General features: G+C 35.0%; 1 protein-coding gene across 1 annotated transcript in view; it reads right to left on the bottom strand.

Moving 5' to 3' along the window:
* The window catches only part of GLRA3 (glycine receptor alpha 3), a gene marked incomplete at both ends in the record, with an annotated part of 72,893 nt that extends 65,361 nt beyond the window's left edge, over positions 1-7,532 (bottom strand). Inside the window, one exon of the mRNA XM_081333223.1 lies at positions 7,462-7,532. Within this exon, the coding sequence (XP_081189349.1) occupies positions 7,462-7,532 (71 nt within the window). The remainder of the gene's footprint in view (positions 1-7,461) is intronic.
* Between the last annotated feature and the right edge of the window lie 10,114 nt (positions 7,533-17,646).

Genomic DNA, 17,646 nt, shown 5'->3' with positions numbered 1-17,646 from the left:
ACTAGAATGCCTATCTTGATGGGAGCATATCTGGAAGGAATTTGTTATACAGTAATCTGCTCTATTATGTCAACACTGAACATAATAAATTCCAGCACCATCAATGAATTAATTTGTTTGTCCAGGTAAGTTTTTTTAATTTAAAGTATGCAGCTTTTGCATACTTTTGGTGCTGGTACTATTCTTTTTATTTGATTTTCTTGTTTTTGTCTTTATTTACCTAAATTTTGGAATTATTTTGTAACCAATAATAAACAATTACAAAATTATGCTCCTTTTTTGAAAATATGGAATATAGACATTTATCTATAGTGCAGGGAGACAATCTAATACAACTGTGGTTCTCAAGCCATTTTTCTATAGTTTGAGGTAGGAAACTCAGAGTAAGTTGTTCTGTGATTCCATGAGTAATTTATCATAAATTTGTTTGTTTAACCTCAAAGTTAAATGACCCTAAAACTAGGAAGCCCAAGATTGATTGTAGGGGTAGGTATGGTAGAATATTTTTAAATCTCAGATTACTAACACTTCTGTGGCAAACCCCTCTCCCATGATATTCAGGATCCTGCCAGCCCTATTCCACCAGAAATTCTAAAGAGCAATAGATGATTGATCCTGCTGATAGGTGAGGCTGAATTGTAGGCGAAAGGATGCCATAGAATCCATCAATCGCTGCCCAACTGAACTTACATTAAAAATAGTAAGGACAACACCACTTCTTGGCTTCATTGCTGTTACAGTAAAACTTGGTTCTAGAAAAAGTGAGATTTATGTCATCAAATTTCTTGCTGGCTTAAGAATGAACATTAATGGGAAAGGAGCAAATAATAAATACATCAGCATGTTGTATATATTTTTATTGAAACATATGTGGTATAGTAATATGTGTGCATACCTGAATGTATTCCCACATTTGTGGGGTTTTAGTAAAATCTAGTAATAGTTAGGAGAAGCTGGGAGTTCTCAGCTTCCAATTTTTTGCTATTGGGTTAACTTGCAGTTAGTGTTCATGTAGAATAATGTTAGTAACCTCAATATGATTTCCTTTTATTTATTGTTCACTTCACTTTGATTGGCATATTATGTGTGCTGGCAGTGAGAAACTGAGCTTAACACAGCATGGGGTTTGAAGTATAAATAGAAAGCCAATTTTAATTTGTTTTCTAGAAATAACTTAGCAGGCCTCACTATAGTTTCTTATAAAAATATCTTGCTTATTTTTCATTAGAAAAGTTTTATCGAAAACTATTATAAGTGAAGACAAATTGTATTTTGTATTTAAAATCTGGAAATCCTGCCTCATCATGTCTCTATTGGCCATTTCTCATATATTTATTTATTTTATTTATTCGGTTTATATACCGCCCTATTCCCAAAGGACTCAGGGCGGTTTACAAGGCAAAATTTAAAAACAATCCAATATAAAATTAAAATAAAATTAAATTAAGTCTAGCCGCAAAAATTAAATCACAATTAAAAAACATTAAACCCCTCAGTCCAGACCAGATAGCTCAAAGAGCCAGGTTTTTAGGTCCCGGCGAAATGAACGAAGGTCGGGGGCAGAGATCAAATTGGGACGTTTGGTAAATAAAATGAATTATATGGTGCATTTTTTACTTATGAACAAAGATCAAGATTAAGGAGCTTAGATGAGTCCCTAGACACGAAAAGTTACAAAAGATACGTAAATGTACTCTAAACAATAACATTTTCCCCAGGTGGGTTATTAATGTAGGTCGAATATTGGCAAGGCATAAAAATGGGCTGTCTAGAAATCTTAACACCTGATTAGTAAGAAACATGTACTCTCATTAACAGTAGCATTATTTAATGCCAAATGTCTGGGATTGGGACAGATGCTTGGAACATAAAGTACATAAAAGTTCGCTAAGCTTCCCCATGTTCACTGGAGCTTCCCACTGACTGGTATCCAGAGTATCCTTACTCAAAGTGAGTAAGAGGCTGTTTACATATATTAACTACAATTACAAAAATGTATGACTATACCATGTTATGGAAGATCATGTTCTTCGTTTTATACAGATTCTTAGCTTCAGTAGTAATGTTGACTACTGCCAATAAAGAACTTCTTTATCTATAAAAAATGTGGCTGCCCTCTCTAATACTTAAACAAGGTAGATTATTTAAGTACAAAATCTATACATACAGATATCAAGAAAATGAAAGAAGAAAGAAGGAAGGAAGGAAGGAAGGAAGGAAGGAAGGAAGGAAGGAAGGAAGGCATCACTTTCAAATTATTATAATAGAACATGCAACAAGCCAATACAAATAATTATATAGAATGTATCAAACAGAATCTATCAGGATATTACCATAAAAATGGGAAAGATGATAACTCCTGCTCGCTAAACCCAAGGAAGGAAGACTTCAAAAATATTTTTACATTTTTATGCTTGTTTTCATGGATCTGGAAATATTTTATAGTTTGTTTGGAATTTCATGCAAGAACATGTTATGCCTAGCTCCGGTTCTTCTTCCCCCCCTCAATTAATATACAGTATTTTAAAATTGCCTTTATTATCTAGAGTAGTGTTTCTCAACATTGGCAGTTTTAAAATTTGTGAACTTCTTAACTTCCAGAATTCACCAGCCAGCAAATCCAGAGTAACTTTAGTTAATGAGATGGCCAGTATATAAATTAATATACAAAATAAAATAAAAACTATACATTTTTAAGCTGCTAATATTTATCTATATTCATTCTCTTTGTCCAGTAATTCAAAAATAACTCACAAGAAAAAAAATCAAAGGTACTGGGAGAAAGAAATTGTAACAATGAAAAATAATTTTTGATTTAGTTATCCCTTGCTAAATAGGACAGATGGCCTTGCAAAAGGCTTCTCCTTTATCTGCTGGAGAAGGAGAGGCAATATTATGTATTTAAATGGTTTCTATGGCTGCCCATATTAAGTAACTCTGAGTGGCTCTCAACAACATATGATCAATATAATATCTAAGTATCAATGCACCCAAAAGAAAGGTGGGGAGCTAGCATGCTGCAAAGCGAAATGACATCATCTTCTGTTATCATCTTTCAATACCCTCTAGACCCTCCTTGGGATTTATAAACAGTGATGGTTCACCTTCTATCTAAATAATAACATTATTGGATTTTACAACTATAAAGATAAAATGTATTACAAACAAAGAAAAAATAAAGGAATATAAAAAGACAGAAAGTGTATAAAAGAAAAATAATAATAATCCCTGAACCCCAGTTGATATATCTTGATATATACCCCAGTTGATATATCAATGAAATGCTTTCCACATTTGTAACGTAGCACTGCCAGTTCCTATATAGGTGTATGAGTCAGGGTGTATAATAATGGGCTAAACAAGCCTATAATCTATGCAATACAGGAACATCAATTTTTAAAAGATCCATTTTTCCCTACAAGTAATCATGTAGAAAGACAGGTTTTGTGCATCCTTCAAATGAAAATGCACCATATGACTATTAATGCAATAATACCCTTAGGGTGGATAGAAAGTGAAAACATCAAATGTTTGACATGAAAGTTTAACTCAGTCAGTTCTCTCTATGAATATGAATAAGTCTTCTTTGATGAATAAAGGTAAATGTAAAGGTTTTCCTTTCTGAACAAAGGTCTTGGCATTCATGTATGATACAGACCACCACCATTCTGTCAGGGAACAAGTTATATTATTATCTATAGTTTTAAGGATGCCACCCATCAGAAAAAAAATGCAATCTAAATATCAAAAAGACATCAATATGAATAGAACATGAACCAAATAAAGAACTTTTGTAAATTATTTTTGACTCTTGGCTTCAGGGTAAAAAAATTGCTTTAGCCTGACAATTTTAAGCAAAGAATAAATGAAGATTATTTACTGCAATACACAGGAAAGGCACGGTCAAGTCATGACAAGAAAATAGCATTGCATGTTAAGTGACAACATTATTGAATTCTATAATATTCTTACAAATATTGCAGGAAAAATAAGGGACACTATATATTTATATGAGTAATATTGGTAATACCAGCATTTTTTACTGTGGCATACTAGCCTGTTCTTCATTCTAAAAATCACTAATTAAAACTTATTAAGATATATAGTACAGATTGTATTTAAACAATCTTACTCACCCTTTGATTCCAATGAAATCAAGTTAAGGATGACTAATGGGTGACTAATGTACTTTAGGATCTCATCCAATGGATTAATCCAATACATTGTCTATTTTATCCCAGTAGTAAAACAGACCAGTCAAAGCAAACCAGACATTTATGCATAATTGTTAGCTATTTAAATATTAAAGGCAGCTATACAGGAAAATATTGAATTCCTGAAGTCCAAAACAGTTTTATACACCATGGGGAGAGGGATTAGGATTGTAGTATAAATGTAAGGTTAAGAAAATTCTCTTTCATAAAGTACAGGTAGGAAATCTGTGACACTACAGAAACTGTGTAACTACAGCTCACAGTTTCAACTAGCATGACTAGTGAACAGGAATTGTATAAGTACAATTCAGCAATATATGGAGGAGTCATCAGAATCAGAAAATTCAGAAAATTCAGAAAACTTCAAACCTTAACCTATGGTCCCATGGATCATTGTGGAGGAATGTTCTATCAGATTGGCTAAATCTCTTTAGAAACTCTGTGTGCGCTACAATATAGTTGCATGCACATCTTTTCATGCCCTCCCCACAGCATTTTCTGAGAAGGAAAAAATGCAAATAATCAATAGGAAAAAAAATCAAAGCTATTAATATAACATCTATCCTAATTTCTTAAAAGCCTTTAAATATAATTAAAAACAAAACAAAATAGGATGGAAAAATTCTGGAGTGACTGGACCCCTGCACAGAAGCACCATGCATACATTTTATTGTGAGTTTTTACTTGTCTTAACAATTTTTCACTATAGTGATCTTACAAAAACATTGAAACACAATACTACAATGTTCACTTCTGTATACTGTGATGATGCTGATGTGGTTTTTCAAGTATCTTTTATTGTGCAAATTACCACTCATTAATTGAATTTATTGCTAGAATGAATAAGCCATTAGAGGTTTCCATATAAATATTTGTTTTACTGTATTAGTTTACTAAAAGGGCTATAGGCCACTCCAACCAAAACTTACACTAATCTTACAAAAACATTGAAACACAATACTACAATGTTCACTTCTGTATACTGTGATGATGCTGATGTGGTTTTTCAAGTATCTTTTATTGTGCAAATTACCACTCATTAATTGAATTTATTGCTAGAATGAATAAGCCATTAGAGGTTTCCATATAAATATTTGTTTTACTGTATTAGTTTACTAAAAGGGCTATAGGCCACTCCAACCAAAACTTACACTAAGCAGGTTATTTATCTATTTAGATAAATAAGATTAAAAATATATAATATCTATAATAAAAATAATACCATACAATTTAGTGCAAGACATTAAAAGCTATCTTTATTTCAATTAACTTCTCAAAATATTAGAGTAAAAGGGAATAACATTTCCATCCATAAAGCTTGCTGTTGCAATACAAATATCACCACTAGATTTTTTTAGAAGTAGTTTTGTACAAAATGTTTGACATCCTTTCCACTATATTTATGTTTTGTTTTATTTTGTTCTAAATAATTTTTGCTTATATATAGGAATTTATATAATGATCACTTCTGGATATAAAGGCCTCAATAAAGTTTAGTAATGTTTAGTAAGCAACCAGAAAATAATTTCATTATGCTAACAAACTGCATAAACAAGATTAGAATATATTGTTTCTTTTTATTTTTTACATAAAACACAAGATAATTGGTGTAAAAGTGTTTAGATAACAATAGATATGTAAAATTGAAAATCATTCCATAGTCTATACAAGGACTCATGCTCACTGGCATATACACTTTAATTTTTTTCTATAATTCAGGGATAGAATCATCTACCCAACCAGAGATATATTTTTTGCTGTCAGAAACACTTTTATTTTATTGAAAATATTTACTAAATAAATGCTTCTCAATTCAGTTTTTAAATATAATTTATTTATATAATTTGCATTGTTTGCATTAGCTCATGTGAATGTTTTTTTGTCTCAAAAATAATGTTCAATGTTAAGACTAACTTTTAAAGGGCTTGCCACTGCTACTATTTGTATTTTTTGAGATTATTATGTATTGTAGATAGTTGATATGTCCTTTCAGTAACTTAGGCATATATGTTATACAAGATGTATTCAATTCTTGAAAAACAAAACATCAGAACAGACTTAAATTTCATATATCTTGGTAAGATTATTAATAATAGTTAGAATTCATCATAACATAAACGTTGTGTATCACTAAATATTTACAATGTAATGTTTGAGTTTTACTACTCAGTAATAACTCTATAAATTACTTAACCTTTTAAAAAATCCAGTTTTGTCTTCCCATTTCATTTGAATAAAATTAAACTGTCTTAAATCCAAACACCTTACTTTGAAAGTGTTTGTGATGTCAGCCACAAGAAATAAATATATTCTATGGTATTAATAATGTATTTTGTATTTATTTCATCATGTTTCAGTGTGAGAAAGATATTTAGGGAAAAGATTTATGCAGAAACTTAAACTGCATTTTGTTATTATTGTCCTAGCTAACACACACACATACACACACAGACACACTTGTTTCATTTGTTCTATGCAAAGTAAATTTGAATTTGAAGGGCAAGTTAGGAAGAGACACCACAATTTATCAAAACAGTATATTATGTAGTTCAAACTATAAGATATATAATATTTAGACATATATGCTGAACAGCAGACCTTGAATACTGGTTGAGACTAATCTTTTTGTTACACTAATAGTTATGTCTTTTTGAATATTTGCTATGCCTTGCTCCATTTTTGATGTTTCTCCCCCCCTTTACACACACACACAAACACACACTATTAAGCAATGATCCTTAAGAAAACTGAGAGAGTTTAAAGCAGGAAACAGAAATGTATCTGAACCATGGGCAAAGAGAGGCAAGAAACATTTGAACTGCCAACAAACACTTTGGTTTAATGGTTAAGGTACCAAGCTAGAGACCAAGAAACTCTGAATTCTAGACCTGCCTCAGGTATGAAAGCCACCTGGGTGATTTTGGGCCAATCACTCTCTCTCTCTCAGCCCAACTCATCTCCCATAGATGTTGTTGTGGGGAAAATAGAAAGAGGAAGGAGTATTAGGTATGTTTGCTGATTTGAATTAGTTACAAAAATAAGAAATTGAGATTAAAAGGAAGAATAAAATATTAGGACAAGAAACTAAGACAAAATAATATTGTCCAGAGTGTACTAAATCATCATCCAAAACAATGTCTATTGAATATTAGATTACAGAATCCTTTTTACAGCTCTATCATTACACTTTTTTTCTTATCCATTTACATCAGCCAAAACATACCTGCTGATATTTACCGAGACTTACCTGAGCAGCACCGCAGCTTCCCACAGATAGAATCCTGAGACAGCAGTACGCAGGTATTTAATATGGGCCATAGTATGGTGAGGTATTTACAACCTCCTCCCAAAAGAACGTGTCGGAGTCATAAGGGGAGGGGAAGGTTCCTGAAGGATCGGAGAGTTCGGAGTGAGATCGCTTCCTGGAAAAGCTGCCGAGTTTTCAGAACCCTGGAGAGCTCCTTGACAATCAACAGAACCTGTGCGAACCGAGGACGTCTTTTCCAGGGTGATCTATTCGCCGGCGTTTGGGATGTCGTGCATTTTGGGGTTGTTGTTGGCAACCAGCTCGCTAGGGTTTGTATTGTGCATCTAAAGAGAGAGGCTAATCCCAGGGGGCAAGACCAGACAGCCAATGAAGGGCATCGGGGAAAGGCAAGCTGCAGCAAAGTACACCTACTTTGAGGTTTTCCTCTGTCCCTTTTTTCCTTCTCTGTCCAGAAGCCAATTCGCCACATTCCTGAACACTGGCAAAGCAAGGCTAGAAAGGAAAGGGAAGGAGGCGGAGACAGATTCAGAGCAGTGGACTTCCCTCCCACCTCCCCTGCCAGTCGGGGAGCTCCCAGACAAATAGAAGGTTGTGGAAGAGTTGTTTTACTAATGAGTAAGAGAGAACGAGATGTAAAAATGAAGTGGGGGCGGGACAAAATTGGTAGTGTGATTCCCTCAAAGAGGACCCTTTAGAAAGAAAAGAGAGGAGGGGACTACAGAGCTATAAGACGAAATTACTGAAAGGGTCAAAAAATCTGTGGGAAGAAACTATTCCAAAGAGATAGCTTTTCCTGGATCGATACACATGCCTTATATGCCTAATGTAAAAATGGGTCACTCTGGGAATCATTTGTCTTGAAATTTATATCAAAGGTTTAGCTATGGAAGCCTGGGGGAAACCTGTGGTGAGGCATCTCTATCTTGGGCTAAAGAATGCATGATCTTAGAATTCCAGAGAAGGAGAATTATTACCAGTCTTTTGTGTACTTGGAAGACTTGAGGGGAAGGAGGTGGATTGAATCTTCTTTTTTGTCTCTTTCTGTCTCCCTTTCTATGAATGCACTGGAGATGGTAAAACTTTCACATAATTTATCAGTATAAATGCTCTATTAATAAAGCTGCATTAATGGTCTTCTCTGAGGATGTATATACTATTTTATTTATATATTTGCACTGACATACACATAAGCACATGAGTCTAAAAGATAAAGCATATACAAACATATGTGGATGATGACAAAATACAGTAAGCATTATAATTTTACTCTTTTAATACAATGTAAGCATTATTTTTACATATAAGGATTATTTTTAATGAAATAATCAACTAGAAATTAGTAAATTCCACCCAAATTAAATGAATACTATTACTATTTGTACATGCATAGTGCAATAAAAGGAACATTTAGGTTCCTTTTATATCCTTTTTTTTAAAAAATGCAAAGTTATTGTCTTGTTTTCTTTAGAGATTGATGTGATCAGTAATACTTTTCATACTAGTACTTAAAACTTATATAATGGCATTTCTAATGTAAACATGACGTTCTAATTTGTAAAGTAGTATTGCATTATATATGCATTATTCAGTAGTCCTAAAATGTTGTATCAGAATCTGTGCTATATGTAGCAATTTATTTTACTTATTTCACATATTTTGATTTGATGTTCTGATTGCTTTTAACAAAGGATTAAAAATATCCATTTCCATGGGAGGGGGGGAAGCCTAGAAGGCTTTATAGGATAGTGAAATTTTGGTTTGAGATGTTCAATTAAGCATGCAAGCAAGTTTAGCAGTTTTTGAAAACATGTCAGATCTAAAGATATTTACTTCTTCTATTTGGTTTCATTATTTATTCTTTATGCATCTTAATCATACATTTCTATTATTGGAATGTACTAAACTCTGTACTACCCACAAGTAAGATTACCTATTAAATTGTGCTATCTTCAAACATAGGCTGAACTGAAGAGTACCATCTTTTTATTTTATTTTTAAATCAAATTCTTAAAAGCAGCCTTTTAATATATTTTTGTTTTTTTAAAGAAAACAAAACCCTGTGAGATGCAGATGAACACCCATCTTAAAATTTTCTAGAATATATATTCAAGTATAATTTTTATAAGCAAATATATTTGAAACCTAAAGAAAGCTATTTTTAAAACACACAAACACACACACACACACAACTATTCACTGAAGTGCAATAATTCCTGCACAAGAAAAAACAGTCTCCCATTTGATGGAAGAACAATTTGGCCAATCTCAATGTCAGAATCAACATTATGGAGTAGTAAGACAATTGCATGTAATTATTATCACCACACCAAGGATATATTGAATGTAGAATGCGGGCTTTAAAATATATCACAGTTTATCATAGGCCATTGTTCCTTAATATTCTAGACAGCTTCCCAAACATAGTAAAATGCTGAAAAACATAGCACTCCTTAGAAAAGTTGTAGTTTGTAATTTGTTGGTTTCTAACATTATTTGTTTTTAATGAAAGCAGTAGAATATGATAATAGCTACTTTAGCTCTGACCTGGAGATGTGGGGTGCTGTATGATGACTCATATTGCCATTCTATCTTTCCTGAAAACCTTACCTCTTTGTTTCTTAGACTATTTCACATAAATATGAAAGGATGTGAATGTAATATGAAACTCTCCTGCCTTTTTTTGTTTCACATATCAATGTTCCAGACATAGATTGGTAATAGACTTAAGAGCAATGAGAAATTTCAGTTATGGTATATATATTGGGAAGGGTTTGAAATTTGTCACCAGACATGAAGAAAAAAAATTTCTACGGTAATTAAAAGCAATGAAGATAGAGTAAATTTTCCATAAGTGTTTATCATATATTAGCTGCAAGTTAAGATGAATTTGTGATGGATAATGATAAATATGTCTCAAAGATAATTCTATCAATAAATAAAAGTTCTTGATGTGTTGGTTTAACTCTAGGATAATCAAAAATCTATTATTGGAATCATGCACTAATGTATTGATCATTGTTTGATTGCAACATTATGCTACCAAATATTATTATGAATAATAGCACTATACAAAATAGATACTAATAGCTTTAATGAGAAGTCACTAGTGCCTATCATCTCCAGGAATAGCTATAGTTGACATATAGTTAAACATAGTCACAAAGAATACATTTGTGGCCAACACTGGTAGATGTTGGCCAAACCAGACCTCCATCCAAATGGTAAGCTTGAGGAAAATATTACTATCACATACTGTTTCTTTTATCTCCTGTCCAACTCTCATTTTGTCTGGAATAAACTTCAGCTTTCTAATCTTCATGTAGACATTGATCTGGAGCTTGCACAGCTTTTTAGATTTAGATGAAATGGACAAATACATACAATCAAAACTCAAATTATCTCCCCTATGGATTCAGGTGCTTGATAAATAGCACTGGGACAACATGTAACTTGAGATACATACTAAGACTTCAAAAAAGTTTTCCATCATCCCTTTAGCATAGTTAGTCTGCAAGATGTGTGAATTTAATTATTAGAACAAAGGCACCATCCATAAAGAGACATGTAGAATTTATTTTAAAGACTTGCTTCATGAGAATCAGAAACATTTTAAAATATCTCAGACACTATAGCTAGTCACAATTACACACCATTCAGCAGCATGTTTATGAACCTAGTTATCCAGGCACTATCAACTGCTTTAGAAAAATAAAAACACATCTGTTCAGAGTCAAGTAAGTAAATGCTTATATTTATTTAAAAATGAACACCCATCAAGTAGTTTCAAAATGTCCTGGAATGGCTATGAATCTATTTACATTGAAACTATACATTCAATGTTCAATGTTGTTTGAAAATGGGAATTTCATATAATTTGTGTCAGATTATGCTTCCATTGAACCTGAAATATGGGACAGATTATTGTTAGCACTCAGTAATAACATGTTTTTCCTTCCTTCCTTCCTTCCTTCCTTCTTTCCTTCCTTCCTTCCTTCCTTCCTTCCTTCCTTCCTTCCTTCCTTCCTTCCTTCCTTCCTCTATCTATCTATCTATCTATCTATCTATCTATCTATCTATCTATCTATCTATCTATCTATCTATCTATCTATTTATAAATATCATGCAGACACACTCTAAAATACTTTATCTTGGTTTAAAGTTTGCCATAGATTGAACATTACAATATTTTGATGAGAAACCACATTTCCCTCTATTTTTGTGTGTTTGTGTTGTGTCTGTTTATCTATCTATCTATCTATCTATCTATCTATCTATCTATCTATCTATCTATCTATCATCTATCTATCATCTTCTATCTATTTAAAACATTTTTATGTCTACCCATCTTAAAGCAAAACCTAGGCAAATCACGATCATAAGAAAAAACAGTATGTTCAAATGGTAAAAGCAAAACAAAACCAATAGAAACAAGGTCAGGAAAACGTGGTGTCACATTCAAACTTCCTGAAAGCAAGTAGCTCTTCCTACTCCAATTTTACCCTTTCTTCAACCCTTGGGGCAAAGCCAAGTCTTAATAGTTTTTGGAAGGTTAAAAGAGTAGCAGCTACCTGGATCTTAAGGGGACGTTTGTTCCATAGGTGGGGACTGCAATGGAAAAGGCACACTTCCTAGATTCTGCAAGATGGCAAGTTTTCAGAGAAGGGATCTGAAGTGTGCAGAGAAAGAATCCAGTAACTAAAAATTATTTGCTAAAAATATTTATTTTTCTTAAAATGCATCATTTCTTAGCTTTCTAAGCTGTAATCCCAAATCTTGATGCAGATTTATTATTAAGTGGAGACAACAGGTTTCCTGTATTCCACACAAGGTCCCATGCTATTGCCTGGAGTTATTTAAATATAAGAGAAAATAAAGGGACAGAAACATATTCACATTTCTGTGTAACTGGATTTTAGCATTTTAGTTAAAGAGACTGTAGAATCATATAATGCAATTAATTGTATCATGTAGATCTACATAACAGGAGGGTGGAATGTAGCATTATGGATGAATGGCTAATTAAGCCAATTTAAAAAATAGTCTACCCACTTCTGATTTTGTTTCAGTAAGCACTTTTTTTCATTTAAGAGCTTTTCATGATATTTATTTGAAATCTGATTTCCTGCCATTCCCTAGTCTACTTTGGGAATAACAGAAGTCATCAGCACATATCCTAAAACCTGTTTTGTTTTTAGAAAGGTTATAAATAAGAAGCATTCAACCATTGATGGACAGATTCTCTGAGATGCTACTGCCTGTTTTCTATTTCTTCATGCTATCTTCATATACATGAATTTGTAATGTTTTGCCTATTAACTAGGATTTTTACATTCCCATCAGTTTAATAACATTATAGTACTTCATTACTTCTAATACTAAACTACTAGTCACTAGTGAACTTTCTAATGGCCAGAACTGTCATCCCTTTCAGCTAGGCAAGGTCATGAAACAGACAGCACAAAGGCTAATGGAGCTTTATTGGTGTGCATACAATAAAAGAATGTTGAGGTCTGACAGAATAGTGTCCTACCCCTTCTAATACCAAAGAGAACCAAGATGGTAATCTTTCTCACACTCTGCTCTATCTCAGGGCTGCTCTGTTTACTTACTGCTGTTACGTTTCCTCCTCAAGGCTATCTCTCTACTTCTCTGTACTAGCCAACAATTGTGAGAAACTAGTCCCCAAGTGCAAATATTAGTCAGAGTTCTACAAACTATAAACCTCTAGTTAAATATAGTCCAGCTGGTATATAAATAGAATGATTTCTATTCCATTAACACTTTTCCACTAAGATCTGAATTCTAATTCAGGAATTCATTTCAGAAACTGTAAATAATTAATGGGACCATGTTTAGTATACTTTTTATTAAAGCTATGCTAGCCTATATACATTTTCTAATTGCAGAAGCATCATGGTGCAATTATAATAAACCTTCTGAGATCAGTAGGGAACTTAAATTTCCCTAATTATTAAGAACATTGGATTCAACCCATGTTATATAGTGCATAGAGTATGGGCCTGGGAAGGTCTGGTTTCATATTTTTTCATATCTCTCTATGCTCATAAACAAAGATATTAAGTGAGTGGTTATTTTTCTACTTGTCTAAATTGATTAGAGTTTTGGAAGGCAACAGTAATGAATGGTAGTAGAAGATAGATAAAGCTAGACAGAGAGCAAGCAACCTAGAGGTGGGAGGAGGGGAGAAGAGGCATCTGAGCATCAGTAACAGTTATGTTCTGTTAGTGGCCATTTGTAAACTAATAATAAGACATGTTTTCAATGGAAATCATGGTAGTTTGGAAACTGGAACTAATTTGCTGGAAAATTGAGGAGAAAGATCAATATAACTGACTCTTTGATACTTTAATAGAAGATTAATGTTTATGAATGATCAGTTAATATTTGTGTGGTATGTATCTGTTTTCTATTTTATGATAAATAAAACTTAATTAATTAACTTAATTAACTTTTTCCTTCATTGAATCATATCCAATTCCTGGACTGTCTGGATAAATCCTTGCACTTTTCTTGGCAGGGCTTTTCAGAAGTGATTTGCTATTCTCTCCTTCTTAGGCCTGAGAGAAATTGACTAGTCCAAGATCACTCAGCTGACTTTTTGCCTAAGGAAGAACTAGATTTTTCAATTTCTAGACTAATATATTCAACACTACACCAAACTGCTTCTCAATCTAGTTAATATATATGTCAATAAATAATTCTGCAGAGGTTGATCTCAAATGGATATAGGTGACTGGCAGTAAGACTAAACAAAATGAGGCAGTAATCTCAGGAAGAAATTTCTGACAGGCATCATAGTCTGGTATTAGATTAAGCTATGTGCCTTTCAGTCTCCCTGTGAGAGCTAAACTAACAGTAAAATGAGTTAAAGCCTGCCTGTCAATATCTTCATTTCAGTGCTCTTTTTCAGTTTCTCTCCTTTTCATTGTCAAGTTGAACTGACAAATATGGACGAAAGATTTTTTTCCCCCTTAATTTAAATCCGTTGACATTGTTTTGGCTGAAGTAGTGTTTCTTAGTGTGGCACTGTATATAAAACCTCTGACAATAATTTGAAAATCACAATATTGTTCAATAGCATTTCTGTATTTTTTTCAATCATTTTTCCCCATTGCTCATGCTAGCTGTTGACCCATTAGTCATAACAATTCAAACAGAGACCAAAGGAACTTTTTAAAAAAGAATTATTAACTGCAATATTGTGCATTCTAATAATAGGTCCATGAAAGGCTTCCAGGGTCATCAAGTCTAATCTTCTGGTCTGCAGTGAGATCTGCTGAAAGTAAATTGTTTCTGACAGGCATTTATCTAGTTATATACACATCTCTCTCTCTCTCTCTCTCTCTCTCTCTCTCTCTCTCTCTCTCTCTCTCTCTCTCTCTCTCTCTCACACACACACACACACACACACACACACACACAGACATCACAGATGCACAGACACACAAATATACACATTTGTAACCTAATTTTGCTTTCAGAGCTCAAGTTAGTTTATATAAGAATTCTCTTTAATTTTTCCTACTTGAATAACCCAGTGATATAGGCTGGATTTAAAAGAATAACAGGCCCTAAATCAGTAATCTGCATGTTTTAGTCATTTCACTGCACTAGTTCTGCTCTTAAAAGAGAACTTCAGATAGTACCAATCTGTAAATGTGTGAGTGAGTCTTTATGAACACAGCAAATGAAGACACAATAAAATATGAAAGCTGAAAAATATACAATTAAATGTTTTCTAAAATTCAGGGTACTTTGATTCATGAGCCAGGTTTTTTTAATAAGGTCCTATTTCATATAGGAATAATATCTTTCAAACGTTTCTCTCCCTTTTTTACTTTCTTTCAATCGTTTCTCTCTTGGTAGATGAACTATTCTGAATGAGTGGTCATAAATTGAGGACTTGCCAGTAATGGGAGGGGAGAGGGGCAAGATCATCGGCTGGCTGAAATTCCAGATTTGCCCGCTCAGCTATTCGGCAAACAGCTGATTGACACAGAGAAACTCACATGCCAGAGGATCTTATACAAGGGTGCATCTTATAGATGGAAAAATACAGTACTTCAACCACTTCTGCTATTTGCTGTCTGCCAAGACTGATGTTGTTAGCTGCAAAGTCATGTCCGACCCATTGTGACCCTATGGACAACGTTCCTCCAGGCCTTCCTGTCCTCTACCATCTTCTGGAGTCCATTTAAGCTCACGCCTACTGCTTCAGTGACTCCATCCAGCCACCTCATTCTCTGTTGTCCCCTTCTTCTATTGCCCTCAATCTTTCCCAGCATTAGGCTCTTCTCCAGTGAGTCCTTCCTTCTCATTAGGTGGCCAAATATTTGAGTTTTAGCTTCAGGATCTGGCCTTCTAAAGAGCAGTCAGGGTTGATCTCCTCTAGGACTGACCGGTTTGATCACCTTGCAGTCCAAGGGACTCGCAGGAGTCTTCTCCAGCACCACAACACCACAGTTCAAAGGCCTGCCAAGACTGATTACCCAAGGCTATTCCAAAAAATAACCACAGCTAAATATATGATTTTTGGGGCAAGGGAGGAGGAGTTACATACAAAAATAAAGACCACAGAAAATTCCACCTTCTGATGGGACATTTTCCCCCTGAGGCTGGCTGAAGAGATAAGAATTAAAATGAATTCTGGAATTTTGATCCTAATTATTTATTTATTTATTTATTTATTTATTTATTTATTTATTTATTTATTTATTTATTTATTTATTTATTTATTTATTTATTTATTTATTTAATTTGTATACCGCCCTTCTCCCGAAGGACTCAGGGCAGTGAACAGGGCAATACATAATAAAAACAAGATACAAAAATTAAAAATTATTAAAAAGTAATTAAACAGCGATGCCCGTAATAAATTAGTACAGATTAAAAGTTAAGACCAATTTATAAAACCCAACCCCATCCCATCAGGTCAGGCCGGCTTGTTCAAAAAGGTGGGTTTTAAGATCGCGCCGGAAGGAGCGGAGATCAGGCGCCATCCGGAGCTCAACCGGAAGATGGTTCCATAAATCTGGTGCGCCCACAGAGAACGCCCTCCCCTGGGGGCCACCAGTCAGCATTCTTTGACTGGTGGCACCCTGAGGAGGCCCTCTCTGTGGGAGCGTACTGGGTGGAGGGAAGTTGATGCCGGCCGCAGGTGCTCCCCAAGGTATTCTGGACCCATGCCATGTAGGGCTTTGTAGGTCATTACTAACACCTTGAACCTCACCCGGAAGACAACTGGAAGCCAATGCAGCTCGCGGAGCAATGGTGTGACATGGGAGTGTCGGGAAACTCCCAACACAACTCTCACGGCGCATTCTGTACCAGTTGGAGCCTCCGAGTGGTCTTCAAGAGTAGCCCCATGTAGAGAGCGTTGCAGTAGTCAAGACGAGAGGTCACGAGCGCATGAGTGACCGTACGTAAGGCATCCCAGTCTAGATAGGGCCGCAACTGGTGCACCAGGCGGACCTGGGCGAAGGCCCCCCTAGTCACAGCTACTATATGGTCTTCTAGGGAAAGCTGTGAATCTAGGAGGACTCCCAAGTTGCGAGCCCTATCTACAGGAGGTAATAACTCACCCCCCCTAGAGAGGGGAGGGATGTCTTGAATGTCCCGAGATGCCGGTACGCACAGCCACTCAGTCTTGTCAGGGTTGAGTCGAAGCCTGTTCCTCCCCATCCAGACCCGGACCGCCTCCAGGCAATGGGACATCACGTCGAGGGCATCACTGGGGTGGTTTGGGGTCGAAATGAAAAGCTGGGTATCATCAGCATACTGATGATACCCAACTCCAAAGCCACGAATGATCTCACCCAGCGGTTTCATGTAGATGTTGAACAGGAGAGGCGAGAGGACCGACCCCTGAGGAACTCCACAAATGAGAGGCCTCGCGGTCGACCTCTGCCCCCCTGCCAACACCAACTGTGAGCGTCCCAGGAGATAGGAGGAGAACCACTGAAGGACCGTGCCTCCCACTCCCAGTCCCCTGAGGCGCCGCAGCAGGATACCATGGTCGATGGTATCAAAAGCCGCTGAGAGGTCTAAAAGGACTAGGACAGAGGAGCAGCCCCTGTCTCGAGCCCTCCAGAGATCATTCACCAGCACGACCAATGCCGTCTCCGTGCTGTACCCGGGCCTGAA

This window comes from Vipera berus (assembly GCF_964194415.1).
Source record: "Vipera berus genome assembly, chromosome: 7".
Lineage (NCBI taxonomy): Eukaryota > Metazoa > Chordata > Lepidosauria > Squamata > Viperidae > Vipera > Vipera berus.
Note: the sequence above shows the minus strand (reverse complement) of the source record. Positions and strands in the feature narration are given on the sequence as shown.